Source organism: Dioscorea cayenensis, chromosome 17 (genome assembly GCF_009730915.1).
Source record: "Dioscorea cayenensis subsp. rotundata cultivar TDr96_F1 chromosome 17, TDr96_F1_v2_PseudoChromosome.rev07_lg8_w22 25.fasta, whole genome shotgun sequence".
NCBI classification, from domain to species: Eukaryota; Viridiplantae; Streptophyta; class Magnoliopsida; order Dioscoreales; family Dioscoreaceae; genus Dioscorea; species Dioscorea cayenensis.
Window position 1 is genome coordinate 6,342,566 of NC_052487.1, and position 25,294 is coordinate 6,367,859.

The following is a 25,294-nucleotide window of genomic DNA, read 5'->3' on the forward strand; positions in this document are numbered from 1 at the left end:
CTCAAGGTTGGTGATAAAAGATTCTTACAATCTTTTAAAACTTAACAATTGTTTGCAATGCCTTTCTACCACTCACATATAAATTTTTACCCAAACTATAAATTTATAATAAATCCCTGAAACAGAAAATATTTTAAAAAAAAAAATTTCGCTGTTCTGCTGCTGTATTTGCCATTTTTTTTATTTAATTGTGATTTATTTACTTTGTAATAAAAATAATTTTTTTAAAAAAAAAATTTAATATTAAACCCGAGAAAAAGTTAGAGACATCCCAATAAAGAAACTTGAGATAATGGTACACGGAACTATAAAATTTTAAATTTCAACATGATGTTGAAATTGTTGGGCCATTGAAAAAATTTAATATTAAACCCGAGAAAAAGTTTGAGACATCCCAATAAAGAAACTTGAGATAATGATACACGGAACTATAAAATTTTAAATTTCAACATGGTGATGAAATTATTGGGCCATTAAAAAAATTTAATATTAAACCCGAGAAAAAGTTTGAGACATCCCAATAAAGAAACTTGAGATAATGGTACACGGAACTATAAAATTTTAAATTTCAACATGGTGATGAAATTGTTGGGCCATGTATATGTCATAGAGTGAAGGCTCAAGGGGAAAGCCTCCAACTCAATGAAAGTTGCTTTTTTTTTTTTTTTCAGATGTCAAATTAGACAATTAGATTTCTACTATGTATACGCCCAGAAGATATTTCAGAAATCAAACCAAATTAATAAATCTCCCTGTCTTGCAACTCTGGAGGGGAGGGAAACGATATCGTCTCACATAGGAACCATAAACAGTAAATAAACCGTACCTCTACAATATTTTTACAGTATTTTCCGTATATAAAGAGTACTATAATAGTACTGTTTGACCCAGAGATTCGACCCTAAATCAGCCAATTCACTATCAAAATAATATACCACTACACTAAATAGTGGTTGTTTGCTTTAATTTTTTATTGTTATCTTTTGTTATATATATATATATATATATATGTGTGTGTGTGTGGCTGGGCCAGGCTGGCTCATTCGCATATTTAAAAATAAAATAAAAAAAGAAGACAAATAAAGTGACGTAGTCTAAATTTATATCACCTCAAATACAAGCATAGTCTTACATGTTCAACAAATTAAAGAATAAAAAAAATAGAATAATATGCTTTATAGACACAAATTCAATTATATATATATTATCACAACAATACAAACGCACTGAAGAAAGTCAAACCACTCTGTGTACAGCACATATCTTTATTTAATTTTACCAAACTAACCCTTGCACTGCACTTAACACAATCAAAGATCAATCCATTCACTCACCACTGCTTTCATAGATCTAATGGAAGATCCACCTTCTTGATTAATTGCTTGAGCTGCCTTCAAACCTATCAAATTCACCCTATCACGCATCTTTCTACCTTGATCCTCTTCCATCAAGCACTTGATCAACCTGACAATCTCTTCTTTTCTCACAAGACCGGTATCATCCACTTTAGCTCTCACTGCCACCTTCATATCCTCCTCAAGCATCACTGCGTTGATCTTCTGCTCTGCAAACAGCGGCCATGCAATCATAGGAACACCATTGCTGATGCTTTCTAGAATTGAGTTCCATCCACAGTGGGTGAGGAATCCACCAATAGCTGCATGGCCAAGCACTTGCAGTTGTGGAGCCCATGCAAGGACAACCAGGCCTAAACCCTTAGTTCTATCCAAGAACCCAGTTGAAAAGAAATCAAAAGAACTCATATTGATTTCCCCACCAAAATAACTAGCATCGGCTTCATCATTTGCCCTTTTGACAACCCACAAGAACCTTTGCTTACTGAGCTCCAAACCCCATGCCAACTCTTTCATCTGCTCTCCAGTGAGTGTCCCCCCACTCCCAAAGGATACATAAAGTACTGACCCGTTCGGCTGTTCTTCTAACCATCTCAAACACTGATCATCACTTGCATCACCCCCTCCATCACAAGAACAACTCCTAATAAGTGGCCCGATCGGATAGACAGGAGGTATTCTCTTGTTTTCCTTCATGAACTTTATCAGCTCAGGTTCCAACTCCTCCGTGCTATTGACAAGGATCCCATGAGTTTTATAATAAAGCTTAGAAAGATCCAAGTAACTTGTATAAACCTCATTTTTCCTCTCAACGACAGGCTGAGGGAAATCTCTGCCGGAAAAACTTTGACAGTAACCGGGCAATCTAATTGACTCCAACATGTCAGTATATTCACCATCATAAGTTTCATCAAGTTTAGGCAGATGGAGTGCAAAGGAGAGAAGGATGCACCCAGAGGTGAAGAACATGTAGTGCCCAACACCGAGTTCTTGGGCTATATCTAACGTAGCCTCATCATAGAACATATCAACAAGGAGAGCTTTGAGCGGTGGAGTATTAGTGTTGCCAGAGAGGGAGCTCAGGATGGTGCGGAGATGGGGACAGTTGTGAGCTGACAAGAAGAAAAGGAGAAAGATTAGATTCTTGTTTTGTGGAATGGAGTGCGGAGGCGGTGGTGGGATGGAGACGACGTTGATTTCTTCACGAATGGAGCTGATGAGTGATAGCTCTGTGTCGGAAGGAGGCCCCAGGGATTGTGTAATGAGCGTGACAGTGAGATTATGGTGCCGGACCAGTCGCCGGGCTAGCTCCGAGCATGGAAAGAGGTGGCCGAGGCCGGGGCCCGATAAAATGGCAACTTGAGCAGCCATAAGGTTGATAGATGATGAAAAATTTTGAGTTATTGCGTGATATATATTAGCTAGCTGATATTGGTGATGGTGAGTGTGCGTGTGTGTGTATATATAAATGCGGGTGCGAGAACCATTTTTTTTTTTAGTCAATTGCGATATGATTCTATATGTGGGATGTTTATATTTTTATAAAAAAATTTAAAACTTTAGCTAAAAATAAGTACACAGTGACAATGCAGTAATATTTCTGTGTTTCTGTATATATCTCTAATAAATTATCCATATTTTAGTAATGTGGAAATTGCCAAAAAAACCCTTTAAGTTTGTAAAATTACCAAAAACACCCCATTAGTTTTGCAATCCCCAAAATCCCCCTCCTTTTAAACTCTATGTTTTTCAAACCCCCAAACCCTGTAACGGATGTGAACGGAGTGAGTTTCAAATTTTTTTGGACGAAAATGCCCTTGCATGGGGGAGTCGTGGGTCGCAGACCCATCTCGTCGATTTGAGAGGAAGTGGGCGGTTTTCCGTAGGGTAACCCGGAGAGACGAATTTATTGGAGCCGTTTAATTGTTTTTTTCTCAACTCACGCCTTCGACTTTTTCCATTTCGAGTCGTCTCCAAAGTTGTCTCTACTGCGAAAGCCTCTATAATCGGCATTTCATCGCCTTTTTCCCTTTCCACCGGTATCTCCAAGGAGAAGTCCTCCGCGAACTAGTTGGCATTTCATCGCTTTGAAATCTAAGGTATTGAGTATGGTTTTTATGTTAACTGCTCATTACAAAAGAAAGATTTTTTTCGGTTTTGTTTTGTGCTCCTGCTTTTTGTTGGAAGATATTGAAGTCTGCAGGGGGATTTCTACTGGGGTTTTTGTTAGTCTCGAGGGAGATTTCTACTGGGGTTTTGTTTTGTTTTGCATTTTTCGTATGTATACACTATCGAATTAGTTTTTTTCGATTGTTATGATTTGTGTAATATTTATAATGTACATTTCCGCTTCGCTTGATATGGTTGCGCTTTTACAAATGAGATGTTACTGCTTAACATTTGTTGTCCCTGCTTTAAGTATTCTCGCCTCTGCTTTAACAAAAATGGGTCTCTGTTTAACATTTTATATCTCTGCTTTAATAACCGAGAGTTTACCGCTTTAAAAACCTTATATTTCCGCTTAAACTTTTTGTCAATATCGCATGTCGAATGTGTTGTTATTGTCAGCAGCTTGTGATTATGGCGGTTAACCTAGTTAATGGCCGATGCTATTTGACACCCGTGAGTGGAGACTTTAGTCGAATTGAAAAAAATAACATGACCCCTCGACACTCGGGAGATTATTCGACGGACACCGCTTTGCGCTGCTCATCGAGCTAGAAGCTATATACCAGAGAGAGCCCTTCTTGATTCTCTTTTTGCAAAGGTACGATGGTCGCACCAATAAATTCGAGGATCGGGAAAGCCTCGCGAGTTTCGGACCTCAAGATGTGGCCCTCGTGCTTGGTCTCAGCGTTGCGATGGCGACGCAGCTGGTCTTTCGTAAGAAGAAGACCGGTCGGCGTCAAGGACGGTATCTATCAAAGACCTCACGAGAGACACAGAGACTCCATCAAGAGCACTCGCTGCAACTTGTTCGACGAGAGGGAGAAAAAGATAATTTCGCTCAAACTCCCGATGGTGTACCTCATGGGGACGATCCTCTTCCCAAATACATCATGCTCGGTTCGAACCGGATCGTTGATTACGCCGATGATCTACCGACCCATGGGGCGATACGCATGGGCGCAGCGACGCACAAGTGGCTTATGGAGGATATTCCACAAGCGTACCGCCCGAGTGCAAGATAGATGCGCCGGGAAGAAGACCAACACGTGGGTACATTAAGGGTTGCTCGGTCGCGCTTAACGTCCCCGGTTTTACGAGCTGACCGGAACGGGGAAGAAAGTCCGCTTCGCAAGATCCCAAGGATATTGTGCTACGGTGAAAGTACTTACCGAAGCAAGCTGACGGTGAGAAACGAGCTTGTCATCGCTCGATGGAAAAGAGGTAATAAATCATGGACAATGTTTAACATAAGTCTTTAACGTTTAAACATTTTATTTAGCGCTTTAACTTTAGTATTTACCGTTTAACTCTTATTCATACTGGGTTTAAATATTTTTGTTCTCCGCTTTAATTATATTCTATAACGCTTAAATATATAAACACTCGCTTTAAATATAGTTTTTTTATAGTTTAAAATGAATGATTTCACTGAAATTGTTTGGTTTACATATGTTAGTTTCCGAAATGGGTTCCGTCGAATCGTCAAGAAGAAATATTTGTTGGGGCCAACCGACGGATGGATGCCATTGCTCCGGGAACCACTTGCTCAAAGCGGGGATGAGAGGGCAGCCTCATCGTGCTGCTACTGGACGCCCGTTCTCCTACTTCCACCCACCACGCAGCACGCATTCCTCGGCGCCGGAGAAGCCCTCCCTACCCCGCAGATCGCAACAACCCCCTACCACGACAACGAGCGGTCCCCCGAGTGTGGCGTCCCCGACCATGGCGGCCCCTCCGACCGCAGTGAGCGTCCACCGGTGACATTAGGCGAAGATGTCACCGCAACTCTTATGCGAGCATGCCGAGATATTGATGACCGAAGTTTCTCGGCTTGTCGCTCGTGTCGAGGCTCGGAAGGACGTTCACAACCTACTGCACCATCCCTCGAAAGAACTGAAGCACCCGGGACGAACGAGGCATCGGAATTTGACGACGAGGACATCATCGGGAAGGTCATTCCAAGGCGGCCACATTCGAAGAGACTTGCGAAAAAGAGGAGAACAATATTGCCTCTGTCTCCACCGCCGGCTGACGATGAAACAATAGCAACACCATCGGGCGGGTCGATCGTCGTTGTTGAGAAGGACATCGTAGATGATGTGGCCGCTGTCACTGTTGAGAAGGCCGTTGACTCTCTTCTCGATGAAATCCTTGACCCGGTGGAACCGGCTGCCGAGATTGCGGCATCAAAGATGGACACAATCAATGAAGATCAAGAACAAGTTAAGGGTGTGTCCCCCAATGATGCTGTTGTCATGGCCACGGTTGAGAAGATCGTCGAATCCGTTGCCGTGGCCATGGACGTGTCTGCGGTTGATGCTGTCGCCATCGTCCCCGCATCGAAGCCAGACACAATCCCACAACAAAAACAACCATGTAAGAATGTGTCTGCAGTTGATGCTGTTGCCATCGTCCCCGCATCGAAGGAAGATGCTGCTGAAGACCCCGACCGAGCAACGAGAGAGATGATCAAGGCCAATCAAACATTGGACTGCATTTGGCTCGGAAAGCTTTTATTCGAAGAAGAAGAAATGGGTTGGCTCGAGTCGTCTTTAACAAACTGACGGCAGGAGTTGATGAGGATCTTCCTCAACTGCTCTATGGACGGGTAAGTGTAAAGTTTTTATGATATTGTTTAAAGGTTTTATTATAGTGTTTAACAATTACCTAATAGTGTTTTAATACCTTTTATGTTATCATTTAATTTGTCTACTTAACATTTAATTATATATAATATCATGTAACAATTGATAATATCATTTAAATATTTATAATATGGTCTTATTATATCTCATATCGTTTAACCTCGAAAGACCGTCGTGTGGAAGAATGACAGTCACGACTCACACGCGACAAATTATACATCGCTTGAGGGAAGGAGATGGTCATCGATGATGTGATGGGACGCTTTTCAGTATGCATAATACAAAAAGTCGTCGAGCAAAGAGCCATATCCTTACAAGAAGCGCCTCCATCACCGGACCGCTTACTTGCTTTGTTTATGTCCAAAGCGGGAAGATGCACATGACACAATTATGGCTATGATCGGGGATGCTGTCGCGTAATCGCATGAAGTTCAAATTGTCATCCTCCCGATAATCATGAATGGCCACTTCCATGTCGTCGTCCTGGACAATGATAAACAAGAATACAGGCATTATTCTTCATGTCCGGGGTACGATAAGGACGCGTTGGACATGGTAAGTTCTTTAATTATGTCCGATTAATATCTGTTTGGTATTTAAATCGGTATTCTAATCTCGACTTGCATATCTCGACAGCGGAATCTATTCGACATTTGTGTCGATATGGAGTTCGGCGAGTCGGCGACGGCAAAGTACCCACTCGTGCACGACATAGAAACCCCACGCCAAAAACAAGGAAGCGTCGATTGCGCCGTCTACGTCATGCGGTTTATCGAGCAATTACTTTGGGGTGAGAAGTTACGGCTACCGCAGACAGACGTTCCTTACCTCAGATTAAGGTATGTTACCCGCATACTTAAGGAGGGGAGGGCAGCCGGCGTCCATGACAAAGGGGGGTCGTCACAAGCGGGTTAAATTTTGTTTTTGAAGAACATGTCCTGTATATCTGAATGTCAATTTTGTTTTCGAATGTAAATCTGGACAAATTCAATTCATTGTTTTCGTGTTCGAAGAGCATGACTTGTATATGTTAATGTAAATTTTGTTTGTTTTGAATTGTAAAGCAGGTTAAATTCCATTCAGTTTCATTTCATTGTTTAATTTACGTTCTAATTGTGTACATTTCACTTTCATTGTTTAAATATACAATATATCGTTTAAACATCAGTTTTAAATATTTCAAAATACGGTGTACCCGTTTAAAATAACACTGTCTCTGTTTAACTAAATGCATTCATTGTTTAAATAAATATGGGAAGTTGCCCATCAATAACTTGTATATCTCAATGTAAAGTTTGTTTGTTTTCAATTGTAAGGCAGGTTAAATTTCATTCAGTTTCATTTCATTGTTTAATTTACGTTGTAGTTGTGTACATTTCCGTTTCATTGTTTAAATATACCATATATCGTTTAAACATCGGTTGAAATATTTTCAAATTACGATGTATCCGTTTAAAAATAACAATGTCTCTATTTAAATACATTCAATTCGTTGTAAAAGAGTAAGAGTTTAAATATGGAAACAACTCCATCAATACACAATGTTTCCTACGTCATCGTCGGCTTATTAACAATACCTAGTCGTACCAGTTTCATTGCAAGATCGTCGATTGTGACCGGATCCATGGCAACGGCTGCAATGTAACTCGCGGACATCAAACGCTATGACTCGATTCTCTTTTCGTCTAGGCCGCCCGAGGCTGCCTTCTCGCCATGAGCTGTCGCAAATGAAGCTCACGATTTCGCGTCGAAGGCCCTGTCATCGTCGGGTATGGGGAATATAGCTTCCTTGTACGCAAGTTTTGTAATTGTCGACGGTGAAGTACCCGCTAATAAATCGATGTACGTTGGTGTCATCGCATTGATTGTCGCTAAGCGTGTTTTGCAAGGGATACCATAAACTTGCCACCTTCGACATGAACAAGTTCCGATGGCGAGATCCACGGAGTTGTCTTGCACTGGTCGATCACTCAGTAACGATCATCGACACTAACGACCAACACGAAGATTTCGGCTGTCCTCAACAATGATCGCTACCTTGGAATGTATGTCTGGGCATAAGTAGGTCTCCCATTTGTTTGCTTGCTCACGCCGGTTACATAACATGCGCATCAACTTGAACACGGCAAATAAGGTTAAACAAAGACGCTGATGGTTAAATAATTCGTAAACATATTTAAACATTATTGTAAATATTTAAAGCGAAAGGATTAATATTTAAAGTCGGACAAGTGTAATTAAACAAAGATTGAGAATGTTTAAAGGGTAACACTAAATGTTAAGTGTAAACCAACATTCTGCAGACCTTATGGAGTCGACCATTTTTCGACACCGGTAAATGACGAGCTTCCTTGATCCAAGCATTGAACCACTCCGTGACGCTTTGAATACATCTCACCCCAACGATCACCTCCGAACAGATAATTCGACCAATGTGCCATATCCGATTTATTAATCAACCAGTGATGAGTTTCGGGTGATGTGGCCTCTGATTCATTCACGGTATCATCGAAATCTTTAGCCGTGGATGCCCACGCAATGCGGAAGTATATAGACCAGCACTCTCCCTCAATGCCTTCCCAAGTCTGACATTGGCTTTCATAAAATTGGCCTCCAAATGTCGAAGACAGTATGCATGTGGCGAAGAAGGGAAGACTCTCGCAATTGCGCTCACAAGGCCCTTGGACCGTCGACACGAAGGTAATTATCTCATGATAATCTCCATCCTCGTGATAAGGCATCGCTAACTTAGATATGTAACCAAGTCCAATTGGCATCGGGTCTCGTTGTTGACTATACCAAGGCGACGCGGGAAAAACCATTGTTTCCATCTTTCCCCGTGGCACCCGATGAGTGTACCCCGATATTTTCCAAGGAGGTGGGTACCATCGAGAAACATAGCCGCCCGCAAGCCCTCTTGAATCCCACGATACACGCACCGAAAGAAAAGAATGCACGCTTAAAAACGATCACCGCTCTCTTTCCACGATCGCAACTGCCGGGAGTTTGTCTCAGCCCACCTTATCCACATACCAAAGCAAAGCAATAGTGGTGGAGATGTCACCGCAGTCGAGGACCACCCGCGATGCTTTCTTTTCCCAACCAAGCTCGCTTGTATGGTATGTGGACACCATGTTCCCGCAACATGTCCTTACTGAATGTCGATGGCCTTGTACAAGGGACGGTCCTGAGCTCAATCACTCGTGCGCTAACCCATTTTTGGACGCTTTCGGATGTGACGCCGAACCTACGCCACCACCGCAAGTGTGTGACGGGTTGATTGTCTTGATTCGAAAGTATTTTTGTTATACTCTTTTTGATGCATGAAGGCGCTAACGACAACCATCAAGAGCACATTCCACATACACTCGATGTTTTTCGCTCTTTATAAAAATTGAAGTCAAAAATTCCTTTTGATTGCATGATTTCAAAGTACATCCCTCGAAATGTTCGACACCGCTCAAAAGCGTTGTCCAATATCCAACGATGACGACTGTAATGATTTGACGAGGAAGGAAGACATCCCACACTCGCCGTGGTCACCATGGGGATGAATGGGAGCACTGCAGAATCGAATTCCTGCCAACACTTCAGTCAAATGAAAAGATCAATATGTTAAAGTGGAGAATATAATGTTTAAGTGATAATGACAATATTTAAACATTAAATTAAATACTAAGCATTTAACTAATAACGTAAACGACTAGTACAATATGTTAAACAATGACGGACATATTTACACAATAATGACCCCGGATCAACCGGAATAATTAAAAGACAAAGGAACTTACTACGAGTAAACCCTCGCTTTTTCATTAGGATTCGACAATGGCACATTTTTCCGTCTCGACGACAAGATCAACTACAGACACATTTGAAGATGGAGTGGACGTGACACATCCGCTGAAGTCAACATCGCTTTTCTATTGGGCAAACCGTTTTATATCCATCTCGTGTGATGAACTTAACTCCCGACAAGAGAAACTTTGAGACCCCATCGCTCACATATCTCAGCTAACACCAACTCCCAAGAAGTCCGAGCGTTGAACATTAGCACCCTTCCCTCCCGTTGAATCTACCAATACCACAAAAACTCTCCATAATATATCGATCGAAAACCAAATCGTATCAAACCAAATGAAGTGAAGAACAAAAAGAAGGCGAAGAAGAAGAAGTAGAAGATGTAAAGAACAAACAGCGATCGAGAAGGCAAACAAAAAGTCAGCAGTTGTATGCATAGAGGTTAGACTAGAGCGTGATGTGATTGGTATTTTCCCTCCATCCCAAGGGCAAAAAGGAAATATATGTCACTATCGCGAGGAAGACATATTCTCATCGTTCGAATGAATGTTCTCAACTCAACATGAGTCTCGTGTAAAGCGCTCAAGCTTTTTATGTTTAAGCAGATACATATAGTGTTTAAAAATAATGGTTAATCGCTTTAACTAAAGTCTATATCATGTAAATAATATGTTATTGTTTAAATTGAATGCTTTCTAACGACATCGCGGTGAAGATGGGTACCTCTCGGGTCACTTTCGCTTTAAAACATCTTTACGTATTTTCTTAAACACCGTTGTCATTGTTTAAAGAGTAACTTTTTTTCTTAAACACCATTGATCATCTGTCTTAAACATATTTACGTATTTTTCTATTGTTTATAATGACGTTCTTTTTATTTCCCACATTGTTTGTTTTTACTAGGTCTATGTTTAAATTTCGAAGTTCACGAGTCAAATAAGCTTGTTTCGTTTTTATTTATAAAAAGATTTACAACATTTACAACATTTACAACGTCCGGCTCGGACTTTGGACACTCACGACTCGACCCTCGTATAACGAAACAAGTGTCGCAGTATATTCGAATGCTCACGCGATTTGCATAACATGCGATCAACTCGAACCCGCATAGCGCATACAACATTAAAAAGGTTAAACAACACATTCATGAAAACGACTATTAATCAATGTGTCATGGTCGGGACTTAAGCGAAGATCACGATAGTTAAACATGCAGCGTAATAGTTGTACAGTGACGTAATGTTCTTAAATGGTAACAAAAAGTCTCAAGTGATAAATATCAACCCCGTCTTAAAGGATGTTTCCTGATCTCCCTCCTCTAGAGAATCCTCCGCAATCACGAAATACGTGAAAATTTTCTTTTCTTACCCAAGTCGAAATGCTCAGCTTAATTGCTCGCGTCGATCCACCATCGAAGAATCCTGCGATTCGTGCAATTATGAGAGCATTTCGACTGAAAGGGAAAAAGATAGTTTAACATTGTCGTCGATTGCGGCTAAATCATTCTCAAGATAAGGAAGAAGGTTCACGAAACATCCTTTCGAGATAGAGTGGTTGTCCATGGGAAGAAGGACGAGGAGGAGGAGGAGGATGATGAGGACGAGCGAGAGTGGTTGTCCATGGGGAGGGTTCTTTCTCGGTTATTTATGGTGTGAATTCCACAAGGCAGGCTGACTCTTCATATCCGAGAAAAAGTTAAACGCCACGGTGCTTCGACATCGACGATGAGAACGAGCGGGTGTTCGAAAATTATGTTACCGTGCATAAATTTTAATGCCGTCATTAATTCTCATGCACGGGATACCATAACCCCTGCCACCGCCACGCGCCACCCGCCAGCAATCAGATCAAACGAAAAAGATCACCGTTTTACGCAGACTTTGAGAATTTACACGTTAATATGAATAGTTATACATGTAAAGATAACGTTAAACGGAGATGGGAAGTATTACACTGGATATGACAATTATTAAACATATTAGTAAAAATATTTAAACGTTAAACCAGCAGAAAGCCCTTCAAAAAGGTCGAACATGATGTGATTTGTCGCTTCCTTTCCCACCATTTTCGTGGCCAAAAATGGGATTTCACAACATACGCCCATGAATCTGTAGGTGAAGTTTAGCTAAACACTAACCGGGGGTTGTCCGGGGCAAGAAAGTAGGAGTGGTTTTTGGGAAGTTTTGAAATTAATAATGTATTTCCTTTATTATATTATATTGATTTTTTTTTAATGAAAATTGAAAATTATCCTCGCCGATTGAGGTCTTGGTTTTTAGAATTTTTATTTTTTTAAGATGGATACTTATCGATTTAAAATATTATTTAATTCTGAGCGGAAATCGCCAAAAACCCTTTAAGCTTGTAAAATCGCTAAAAACACCTGCTATTGCATCCCCAAAATCTCTCTCTCCTTTAAACTCTATGTTTTTCAAACCGTATAGATATAAAGATGATTTTCTGTACTTTAATTTCATTTTTTTTTATTTCTATTGTTTAAAAACAATAAAATAAAAACTAATATATATTGTGTTTTTTTATTTTAATTTTGTTTCCATTGTTTTACATCTGTATATGATATATATTCATTGTTTTCATTATTTTTATTTTAGGAAATTTATATAATAATGTTGGTGTTTCGTTAGTTTTTTTTTCTTTTGTTATTATTATTCTATTAAGTAAATTTAAAAATTTTGTTTTTCAACAATTTGCATTATTAGGAGTTGCTGGCCTATAGAGTAAACACTGGGATCCATACTAACATCTATAAATTTAATGTAAGGAGAAAGATTTTAATAAAAAGAGAAATTAAAAAGTTCTTGGTGTTACCCAGGAAAGTTTTTTATAATAAAAGGGAAAAAAAAGAAGAAAAGTCCTCTTGTGTTATCACAGAAATCATGGAGAACTGTCAGATAAAGATCATATGGTGAAGATAGGGCTTGATCCATTCGGGTAAAAGGAAAGAGAAACGGTAAATTCCAACGAAGCGAAAGGGTGGGTCTCAAGAGCAGGGCCGGGCCGGTGTCAAGAAGCGCTTCTTCTTCTCTGGATTCGATCCTTAAATCCAGTCCTCATAGCTTCAATCAATCTCGACATTGAGGAAATCCAAAATAAATATGTTTCTCTGTTTTTTCTATATCTCGTACTTTGCACAAAACCTTCTTCAATGTCGGCGTCGTTTCTTCTTCTTTCCTTTTATGTTGCTCTTGCACTGGAGGTGTCTTTTCCCTCGTTCGAGAGTTGGGGAAGAATGGGAGGAGGTGGCTGGTTGCTTTGGGAGATTATGCTGTCATGCTCGTTGTTCTGTTTAAGGTTGGGCTATCATCGGAGTCAGTGTCCATTAATTGATGTGTCGTGAGGAGATTGTGCTCATATTCACGCCTCAAAGATCCTGTTAGTTTTCCTGATTGTGTTGTGTTTTGTTTTTCTTTCTCGTTTTTTGCTTCATTTGTTGGAATTCTTTGGGCTTTCTTGATATTTTTGTTGAATGAATTGTGTTGTTCATTGTTGTGAGTTAGTTTAGGTTTATAGGGTTCACATGCTACATGGATGATGTTATGTCAAATTGGAAGCTTGAAATATGGTTTGGTTGTTGAAATATTTATTCATGTACTGTTTGTTGGAGAATTTGAGATGTTTTTTAGGGTTTGCTTTGATTGGGGAATTTAGGAAAATCCAAGTGAATTTGATTTAATCATTTTCTTTTATTTGCCCATCCATTTTATTTTCTTCATATAACAATGACTAGAAAGTGGATTTTCTTGCTTTTTCTGATCTTTCATTCAGCTGAAACATTCCCTTGTGTTCTTTTTATTTTCAGTTGTGTTGGTCTCTTTAATTGTTTACTTGTTGAAGCTTGCGAGTTGAGTTCCTCACTTTGCTTGTGCTGTTATCACATGATTTACTGTTGCTTGCTTTCTTCAGTTTATTATTGGATACCATCAAACTTCATTTGGAAGTTCCATGCACATTTTTGGGTCCAAGTGACTTGAGTTCCTCATTTAGCTAAGGATGAGTAAAGTCAATGAGGGTTTATCAAAGGTTTAATTATTTCAACCGACCTTCAAATACATATTTATAATTAGTAGTTGTTAATTTCCTCTGTTTATTTTTGAGAGTGATTTCTTCTAACCAAATATTGATTTAGATTATTAATCTGCTTAGTTAGTCTTGAGTCATGAAAACAATATAAAAATATGGACAAATATAATAATACAATATATATACATACAATTAATATGAAAGTAACCTTATGATTAATGACATCTATATTAAAATGATTTTTAAACTTGTGTACTTGTTTATATAAATTTTTTTTGCATGTCCTAACTAAATCAAATTAAATTTTAAACCATATGACCCAATCATATTCGAATTCACGACAATATGTGATAAGATAAATAAATTTCATAATATTTGGTTACATTCAGATCACCCAAGAATATACATCAGGCGTGTCTAAATATTAAAATCCCAAGATCAACTAAGAGCACCGATCTCTCAGGCCGATCCAAAATTATTCAACCATGATTAGTCATAATATATCTCGCATTTACTTAAAAATATTCAAATATCCGACTAGCTGAATATATATTTCATGACATAAAATATCAAAACTAAGATTAGCCAAGAGCACAGATCTCGAGACAATTCAATGCTCAAATCTCAAGATCACCTAAGAAAGACTGATCTCTTTGGCGCGATCCAAAACGTTTTAAATCCCTGCATCACCAAGAGCACAAATCGGTATTTATCTAAAATATTCAAATATCCGGTCACAGCATAATATATTTCAAGGCTGACCAAAATATCCAAAATCCCAAGACACAAGAGACTCCATCTCGATACGATTCAAACGCGTTCAAATCTTAAGATCATTAAGAGCCCTGACCTTGGAGTACGACGAAAATATTGAAACCAGATCGTACCGGTAACGACATATTTCGGCGCCGATCTGAATACACAAATTCCACGATCAACGAGAAGACAGATCTCAAGGCCGATCTAAAAAATTTTAAATCTCAAAATATAAATCACGAGGCAAACATATATATAATAAATATAATTAAAAGAAAAAAAATTAAATATTATTTTTTTTAAAATGGCGAGATAAAAGATAAAATAAAACAAATCAAATAAATCAAATGAGATAAAAATATAATAATAAAATAAACCAAATCAGATAATATATATATAAATAAATTCGATAGTATATACATATATAAATCTAATAAAATAAAATAATAATAATGGTAAAATAAAAATAAAATAAAACAATCAAATCGGATAAATATATATGTATATATATAATAAAAATCAAATCAGATAAATAATGATAGTCAATGATAATAATGATGATAATGATAATAAAAATAACAGTAATAATATTAATCAAATCTAAACAAAGAATAATAATAATAATATCAAATAATAATAATAATAATGATAAATAAAATAAATAATAAATATAATAATAAAATAAAATAAATAATAATACAATATTATTCATATAGAATAAAATTTCGAAATCATATATATATATATATATATCTATTATGTTTGGTCGTGGTCACGGGATGAGGAAGATCGTTGCCGCCATCGTGATAACTGCCCACGATCATCCACTTATGAGGGCCACTATTAAAAAACCGCCATCACGATCATGGTGATTGCACCACTTATTTATTTAGGGTGAGATTAGCTTTAAAAAAGAGAAGACCTGGTTGAAGAAGAACGGAGGACAAAACCAACGAAGAAAAGATTCAGAAGAAGAAGGCGACAGAAGAAGAAGAAGAAGAGGAGGAGGACCTGGGAAGAAACGAAGGAAGAGGAAGAAGAAGATGAAGGTGATCTCTCCCATACCAATATATATATCCATATAGATATAAAAGAAAAAGGGTTGTGCCGTTGCCGCCGTCGTTGCCGGCCATTGACTCAAAGCCCCCCGGTCCCGTTCACTCACCAATTGCCACTATCGCAAAGAAACCATTGCTGTTGCCGCCGCTGTGTTGTTGCTGCTGTTGTTGTGCGTTGTCACCGCCGCCATTGCTGCTGGCCATCAATCAAAGCCCCGATCCCACTACCTTACCAGTTACCGCCACCATGAAGAAACCATGTTGCCGCCAAACGCTTCCGGCGGATGTGCCATTTGCTGCCCCTTTAAACCCGTAATTTCGAAGACGAATGAGTTCTCACCATGATCACGAGATTGGCGATTCCGGCGCAAAACCTCTGAGATTGAGTTCTCTTAAAGGAATACATAGATTTCAGAGATGGTGAGTGGTGTTCATGCACAGTCAAGACAAAGAGTCATCCCGCCTTCGAAACCATGCAAGAGTATGCAAATATATAATCCAATCAAAGACAACCTCGCCATCTTAAAGTATCATTAAATCAAAACCCCTTCTTTGTTTCACCATCTTGTTAGAAAGAGGACAAAGATGATATTATAGCTGTGTTGGTGACATTGATTGAAGTCACCAAGGTTGTAGAGTAGGGACGCCAACCTTGCCGATTCTGTACCAAGCTCACAATCCCTGCAGCAAAGCACTGAATGCTTCCATCAAAATAAAGCGAGGATCATCGGGTCATTGGTGGACTTCCCAGACGACAGAGAAGAGGTGATGATCAAAGCGCCAGCAACGGTGATAAAGCAATTGAAGTTCTTGTGGTGAAGTGGGAACGGAAGGACCGGCGAAAGACTAAAGAAGAAGAAAAAGAAGAAGCCAAGAATAAAAATATTAGAAGAAGCAGAAGGGATAAGTTGCATCTCTTTTCTTCAGTTCCGCTTTTTTTGATGCTTCCCACACCATGGCTGGAGTTTGATGGTTGCAACATCGTTCATTTCACGTTCGCGCCGGAGATGAAGACAATGATTGCCGTGATATTCACCTGGAAACCCTCAGCATCTAAATTTGCTTGTCTTCACATAGCGCTAAGAGAACGTGAAGGCCATGATCGCTGGTGTCATCGCCTGGCGATGCACGCAGGGAAAGCTACACCGGAGTATTCATATCAACAGTCGTCACGTATTCAACTTAATGGAAAGATCGTTACAATCAAGTTTTGCATCAAAAACCCGCAGAAGGCGATGGATTGGCTGAAGGTGATGATCGGGATGTTGAGAACCAGTCGTGACGCTTGAGTCAGACAAGCCTGATCTGATTACAGCTGCCGAAGATCATGTGGTGTACTAGACGGAAGGCCGAAGACCAAAAGCAAAGAAAGAAGATTGAAGAAGAACGAGTCACTATGAGCCTATCTCGAGTTACCGCTTGTTGTTCTTGGACAATAAACACTTCTGTTGAACGAATTTCATTGAGTAAACAACTTTGTACAACTAATTCTCATTGGTTCAACTATTATACACAATCACTTCACATTATCCAGATACATGAATGATGATTTGTGAAGTATCGTTAATATTATTATAAAACTATTGCACTTGGTGTTATGAGGAGTTCCTCTGCAATATCATGGTCTCTTCTTAGGTCATACAGTCAGTTACCAAGAAAAAATATTTCAATATTAAACATCATTCGGTGAGTAGTGATCTATCTATTATGCATGAAAGCACCTGAAAGAATATGTGAAAGCATACCACCATCCATTTCATTAAGTGGGCTCATTGATGGTTGCATGAATGGACATGGTGCCATTAATCATAATGTCCATCTTGACTCTTGACTGCCACTTGAATTTGCGACATTTTGTTTTAGGAGGGAGCCCAATTAATCGCCATTCTTCTTCCCATGTCTCTGTTCAGCCTTACGATCTCGTTTGTTACCCATGAGTTACGGGTTCTCATTATGGTGATTTTATGAGAGCAGCCTCTTTCTCCTTCCTTGTGAGCATTTTGTTGAGACATCTTCTGCAACTTTAGAAGTTTTTTGTTTCTCCTGAATAGTTAGAGTTTGGGCTTCGAACGAAGTCTTCACTGGTTAGTGTAGAGGTAGGGACGTTTGTTTGTTAGTGATCTTGTAAGGTTTAGTGTTGACCTTAGTTGCTTGTTCATTCTCCCTTGGCCAAGAACTTTGTGATCTTTGTGTGTTGTAAGTACACAATTTCTCATGTTTTGATGATGATCCTGGATCCTTATGGATGTTTATGTATTCAATTGGTTACTTCAGGAAAAAATAATACATGAAGCTAACCAATTGAATACATAAACATCCATAAGATCAGGATCATCATCAAAACATGAGAAGGTAATATGCTACAACACACAAAGATCAAAGTTCTTAAGCCAAGGAGAATGAACAAGCAACTAAGGTCAACACACTAAGCCTTTCACAAGATCCCACTAAAACACAAGAACAAGCATCCTACCTCTACACTAGCTGCAGTGAAGGGAACTTCCTTCAAGCCCAAGCTCTAGCCTTCTTCCAAGGAGAAACAAAAACTTCCAAGGTTGCAGAAGGTGTCTCCAGCAAGATGCTCCCAAGGAAGAGGAGAAGAGGTTGCTCTCCTTAAGAGCTCCACCACTAAGCTTGACAAGACCCAGTAGCTCATGGGTAACCAAACAGGGTCACGGGAAAGCAAAGACAGTAGACATAGGGAAGAGAAGAATGGCAGTAGGTGGGCTCCACCTCCTAAAACAAAAAATATCATAAATTCCAAGTCAACTTGGTCAAAGAGTCAAGATGGACATTATAGTTAATGGCCCAACCATGTCCATTTTCATGCAACCATCAATGGAGGCCCCACTTAATGAAATGGATAATTAAGCCTTCTTTCACATATTCTTTTCAAATTTTCATGCATATGGGTAAGGTCCACTTCTCCTTGAATGATGTTTAATATTGAAATATTTTTTTCTTGGATAGCTTTATTTGTATGAGCCTAAGAAGAGACCATGATATTCTTTGCCTTGAAAGGTCTCCTCATAACACCAAGTGCAATAGTTTTGCTAATAATATTAACTTGATACTTCACAAATCATCATTCATGTATCCTGGATAATGTAGAGTGATTGTGTACAATAGTTGAGACCAATGAATTAGTTTGTGCAAAGTTGTTTTACTCAATGAAATTCATTCAACATAAGTGTTTTATTGTCAAGAACAACAAACGGTAACAAGGGATAGGCTCATAGTAGTCATTTCTTCTTCAATCTTCTTTCTTTGCTTTTGGTCTTTGGCCTTTGCAAATCTAGTACACCACATGATCTTCGGCAACATAATCATATCAAACTTGTCACAACTCAAAAGCATCACAAGCTGGTTCTCAACATCCCGATCATCACCTTCATGCCAATACCTCCATCACTTCTTCTGCAGGTGAGATTAGGAAACTTGTGATTGCTTAACGATCTTTCCATTAGGATTGAATGCAATGTTTGTGACTATTTGATATATGGGCTCTACTCCAGTGTAATACACGACTTTCCCGCGTCATCATAGGCAGTGACACGAGCGTCATGGCCTTTGCGTTCTCTAGCGCTGTGCTGAAGACAAGCAAGAATTTAGATGCTAAAGGTTTTCCGAGAGTGAATATATCTGAAGCAAAAGTGGGTTGTAATCATTGTCTTCATCTCCAGCCATGAACGTGAAATGAATAGTGTTGCAACCATCAAACTCCAGCCATGAATTTGTGGAAGCATCGAAAATGGAACTGAAGAAAAGAGATGCAACTTATCCTTCTCTTCTTCTAATATTTTTTATTCTTGGCTTCTTCTTCTTCTTCTACTTTAGTCTTCTCGCCGGTCCCTTCTGTTCCACTTCACACACAAGAACTTGGTCAACATGACCGTTGCTTCTTTGATCATCACCTCTTCTCTGTCGTCTAGGAAGTCCACCAATGGCCCGATGATCCTTAAACATTTTTGATAGGCATTCGAGTGCTTTGCTGCAGGGATTGTGAGCTTGAGTACAGATCAGCGAAGGTTGGCGTCCTGCTCTACAACCTTGGTGACTTCAATCAATGTCACAACACAGCCGTAATATACATCTTTTGTCCCTCTTTCTAGCAAGATGGTGAAAAAAAGAAGGGTTTTTGATTTAATGATGCTTTTAAGATGGCGAGTTTGTCTTTAATTGGATTGTATATTTGCTATACTCTTGCATGGTTTCGAAGGCGGGATGACTTTCTTTGTCTTGGCTATGCATGAACACCACTTTCTCCATCTCTGAGAAATCTATGTATTCCTTTAAGAGAGCCTCGATCTCAGAGGTTTTGCGCCAGGTCATGGTGCTCTTGATCATGGTGAGGGCATCATTCGTCTTGAAATTACAGGTTTAAAGGAATTTCAGCAAAATGGCACATCCACCCTTAAGAGCTTTTGTTTGGCGGCAGCACTGGTTTCTTCATGGTAGCGGTAACTAGTAGGTGAGAGTGGGATCGGGGCTTTGAGTTGATGGCCAGCAATGGCGGCAGTGACGGCACAACAACAACAGCAGTAGCAACAACACAGCAGCGGCAACAACAATGGTTTCTTTGCGATAGTGGCAATTGGTAGGTGAGAACGGGACCGGGGGCTTTTGAGTCAATGGCCAGCAACGACGGCAGCAACGGCACAACCCTTTTTCTTTTTATATCTATATATGGATATATATATATTGGTATAGGAGGAGAGATCACCTTCGTCTTCTTTCTTTCCTCTTCCTTCGCGTTTCTTCCCGTTCTTTGTCCTCCTCTTCTTCTTCTTCTTCTTCTTCTTCTGTCGCCTTCTTCTTCGAATCTTTTCTTCGTTGGTTTTTTTTTGTCCTCCGTTCTTCTTCAGCCGGGTCTTCTCTTTTTAAAGCTAATCTCACCCTCGTCATCGTGGGTAATCACCATGATCGTGATGGCGGTTTTTAATAGTGGCCCTCGCCGTGGATGATCGTGGGCAGTTATCACGATGGCGGCAACGATCTTCCTCATTCCGTGACCACGACCAAACATATTAGATATATATATATGATTTTGAAATTTTATTCTATATGAATATGTGTATTATTATTTATTTTATTTTATTATTATATTTATTATTTATTTTATTTTATCATTATTGTTATTATTGTTTGATATTATTATTATTATTCTTTGTTAGATTTGATTAATATTATTATTTTTATTATCATTATCATCATTATTATTATCATTATTATCATTATTTATCTGATTTGATTTTTTTATTATATATATATACATATATTTATCCGATTTGATTGTTTTTATTTTATTTTTATTATTTTACCATTATTATTATTTTATTATTTTATTAGATTTATATATATACTATCGGAGTCTATTTATATATATATTATCTGATTTGGTTTATTTTATTATTATATATCTCATTTGATTTATTTGATTTGTTTTATTTTTATCTTTTATCTCGCCATTTTAAAAAATAATATTTAAATTATTTTCTTTTAATTTATTATATTTATTATATATATATTTGCCTCTGATTTGTATTTTGAGATTTAAAATTTTTAGATCGCTTGAGATCCGTGCTTTCGATTGATCGTGGAATTTGTGTATTTAGATCACCTCGAAATATGTGTTCTCTACCGATCCCGAGATTTCAATATTTTTAGATCGCCTCAAGATTGGGGCTCTTAACCCGATCTTAAGATTTGAACATTTAGATCGCTTCGAGATCGGTGCTCTTTGGCTAATCTTAGGATTTTTGGATATTTTGAATCGCCTTTGAAATATGTGTTCTTGTCTTATTCGGATATTTGAATATTTTTAGATCATCTCGAGATTTGTGCTCTTGACTGATCTAGGGATTTGAACATTTTTGGATCGCCTCGAGATCAGTGCTCTTAGCTGATCTTGAGATTTGAACATTTAGATTGTCTCGAGATCTGTGCTCTTGGCTAATCTTAGGATTTTTGATATTTTGTATCGCCTTGAAATATATATTCTTGGCTAATTCGGATATTTGAATATTTTTAAATCATCTCGAGATATGTGCTCTTGACTAATCTATGGATTTGAATAATTTTGGATCGCCTAGAGATCGGTGCTCTTAGTTGATCTTGGGATTTTAATATTTAGACCGCCTCAGATATGTATTCTTGGGTGATCTTGAATATAACCAAATATTATGAAATTTATTTATCTTATCCACATATTGTCGTAATTCGAATATGATTGGGTCATATGTGGTTTTAAAATTTTAATTTGATTTGAATTAGGACATGCATTTATATAAACAAGTACTAAGTTTAAAAATCATTTAATATAGATGTCATTAATCATAAGGTTACTTTTCATGTTAATTGTATGTATATATATTGTATTATTATATTTGTCCATATTTTTTTATATTGTTTTCTCATGACTCAAGACTAACTAAGAAGATTAATAATCTAAATCAATATTTGTTAGAAGAAATCACTCTCAAAAATAAAACAAGAGGAAATTAACAACTACTAATTATAAATATGTATTGAAGGTCGGTTGAAATAATTAAACCTTTGATAAACCCTCATTGACTTTACTCATCCTTAGCTAAATGAGGAACTCAAGTCACAAGCTTGGACCCAAAAATGTGCATGGGAACTCCAAAATGAAGTTTGATGGTATCCAATATCTAAACTCAAGAAAGCTTAAGCTACACAAATGGAAATCATGTGATAAACAACGCATGAGCAAAGTGAGGAACTCAACTCACAAGCTTCAACAAGTAAACAATTAAAGAGACCAACACAATCTGGAAAAATAAAATAGAACATCAAGGGCATGTTTCAAATTTGAATGAAAGATCGTAAAAGTACCTAAAAAGCCACTTTCTTGTGCATTGTTATATGAAGAAAATAAAATGGATGGGCAAATGAAAGAAAATGATTGACAAGGCTTCCTTTGGATTTTTCCTAAATTTCCTTAATCAAAGCAAACTCTAAAGAAGACCTAGCTCCAAATTCTCCAACAAAATAGTACATGAATAAATATTTCAAGCAATCAAACCATATTTCAAGCTTCCAATTTGACATAGAAAACATCATCCATGCTTAGCATGTGATCCTCGACTAAACCCTAAACTAACTCACAACAATGAGGCAACCGCAATTCATTCAACAAAAATATCAAGAAAAGCGAAAAGAATTCCAACAAATGAAGCATAGAAAAAGCAGAAGAAAAAGCAAGCTTACAATACAATCGAGTAGAAGCTACCCGGATCTTTGAGGGCGTGAATATGAGCACGATCTCCTCACACGACGATCTTATTAATGGACTCGCATCCGATGATAGCCCAACCTTCCACAAGAACAACGAGCCTGCATACGCAATCTCCCAAGCAGACAGTTACCTCCTCCATTGTTCCCTAGCTCTCGGCTCCCGACGAGGGCGAGACTCGAGTGCAAGGCAACATTAGAGGAAGAAGAAGAGCTGAGCCGTCGACATTGAAGAAGGGTTTTTGTGCTTGGGCTGAGAGAGAAAAAGAACAAGTGAGAAACATATTTATTTTTGATTTCCTCAATGTCGTGTGATTGATTGAAGCTTACGCAGACTGGGATTTAAGGATCAATCGGAGAAGAAGAAGCGTCTGTGGCACCACTGCCCTGCTCTTGAGACCCACCCCTTCTCGCTCGTATGCTACTGCTTTCTTTCCTTTACCCGAATGGATCAAGCCTATCTTCACCATATGATCTTTATCCTGACAGCTTCTCCATGATTGCGTGGATAACACAAGAGGACTTTTTTCTTCTCCTTTTTATTATAAAAACTTTTTCCTGGGTAACACAAGAATCTGACTTCTTTTTATTATCTTTTCTCCTTACATTAAATTTATAGATATTATATGGATCCCAAAGTTTACTCTATAGGCCTTATCTAATAATGCAAATTGTTGAAACAAAAATTTTAAAATTTACTTTAATAGAATAATAATAACAGACTAACCCACGTCTCAACATTATTATATATACCACAAAATATAATAATGAAAACAATGAATATACATGCATATACAGATGTAAAACAATGGAAACTTCAAAATTAAAATAAAACATACACATATTAGTTTTTATTTTATTGTTTTTAAAACAATAAATAAAAATGAAATTAAAGTACAGAAAATCATCTTTATATCTATATACTCATTTGAAAACATAGAGTTTAAAAGGAGAGAGATTTTGCGATCGGGTACAAACTAACGGGTGTAGCAATTTTACAAACTTAAAAGCGTGGTAATTTCCATCAAATTAAATAATGTCCCCCAAAATCCCAATAAAGTATCCATCTTATATTTAAAAACAAGACCTCAAAATCGAAAACGAGGATAATTTTCAATTTTCATTAAAAAAAAATCATAATATAATATAATAAAGGAAAATTACTGCTCACCCCTCGTAATTTTCAAAACTTCCCAAAAACCCCTCCTACTTTTTAGCACACCCCTGACAAATCTCTTCCATAGTGTTTAACTTCCCTTTTACCCCCTACCGCTCACTTCAAATGGGTCCATGTTGGAAATCCCATTTTTTTGGCCCTCGAAAATGGTGGGAAAGGAAAAGCGCCAAATCACATCATGCTCAACCTTTTCAGGGCTTTCGCTTGGTTTAACGCTTAAATATTTTACTAATATGTTTAATAATTATCATATCCGGTAATACTTCCCATCTCCGCTTAACGTCTATCTTTACATGTATAACTATTCATATTAACGCAAATTCTCAAAGTCTCGCAGAAACGCGATCTTTTTTTCGCTTCGATCCGAATCACTGGCAGCGGCACGTGGCAGTGGCAAGATATGGTATCCCGCGATAAGAATTAACGACTGCATTAAAATTTACGCACTGGGAATATAATTTTCCCGAACACCCGCTCGCTCTCATCACCAACGTCGGCCACCGCAGCGCTTAACTTTTTTTCTGGATACTGAAGAGTCACCGCTCGTGGAATTCACACCATAAATAACCGTAGAAGAACCCTCCCCACGGACAACCACCCTCGCCGCCCTCATCATCCTCCTCCTCCTCCTCCTCGCCCTCCTCTTCCCACGGACAACCACTTATCTCGAAAGCGATGTTTCGCGAACCTTCTTCCTTATCTTGAGAATGATTTAGCCGCAATCACGCAACAGTTAAACTATCTTTTTCGCTTTCAGTCGAAATGCTCTCATAATCGCCTCGAATGCAGAGGATTCTTCACGCTGGACGACGGGCAAGCAATTGCTTGAGCATTTCGACTTGGGTAAGAAAAAGAAATTTTTCACTGATTTCGCGATCATGGAGGATTCTCTAGAGGAGGGAGATCGTGAAACATCCTTTAAGACGGGGTTGATATTTATCACTCGAGACTTTCTCGCTACCATTTAAGAACATTACGCCACAGTACAACTATTACGCTCGTGTTTAACTATCGTGATCTTCGCTTAAGTCCCACCAC

The 25,294-nt window shown here is 38.4% G+C and overlaps 1 protein-coding gene across 1 annotated transcript; it reads right to left on the bottom strand.

Moving 5' to 3' along the window:
* Positions 1-1,110: 1,110 nt before the first annotated feature.
* LOC120280183 (UDP-glycosyltransferase 72B1-like) lies at positions 1,111-2,876 on the bottom strand. The gene has a single exon (XM_039286946.1). It carries the CDS (start codon positions 2,724-2,726, stop codon positions 1,311-1,313), a length of 1,416 nt encoding a protein of 471 aa, XP_039142880.1. The 5' UTR covers positions 2,727-2,876; the 3' UTR covers positions 1,111-1,310.
* Positions 2,877-25,294: the final 22,418 nt, after the last annotated feature.

Bases quoted from the DNA above. Each gene is read 5' to 3' on its own strand.
- LOC120280183 (XM_039286946.1), bottom strand. From the start codon at position 2,726: ATGGCTGCTCAAGTTGCCATTTTATCGGGCCCCGGCCTCGGCCACCTC.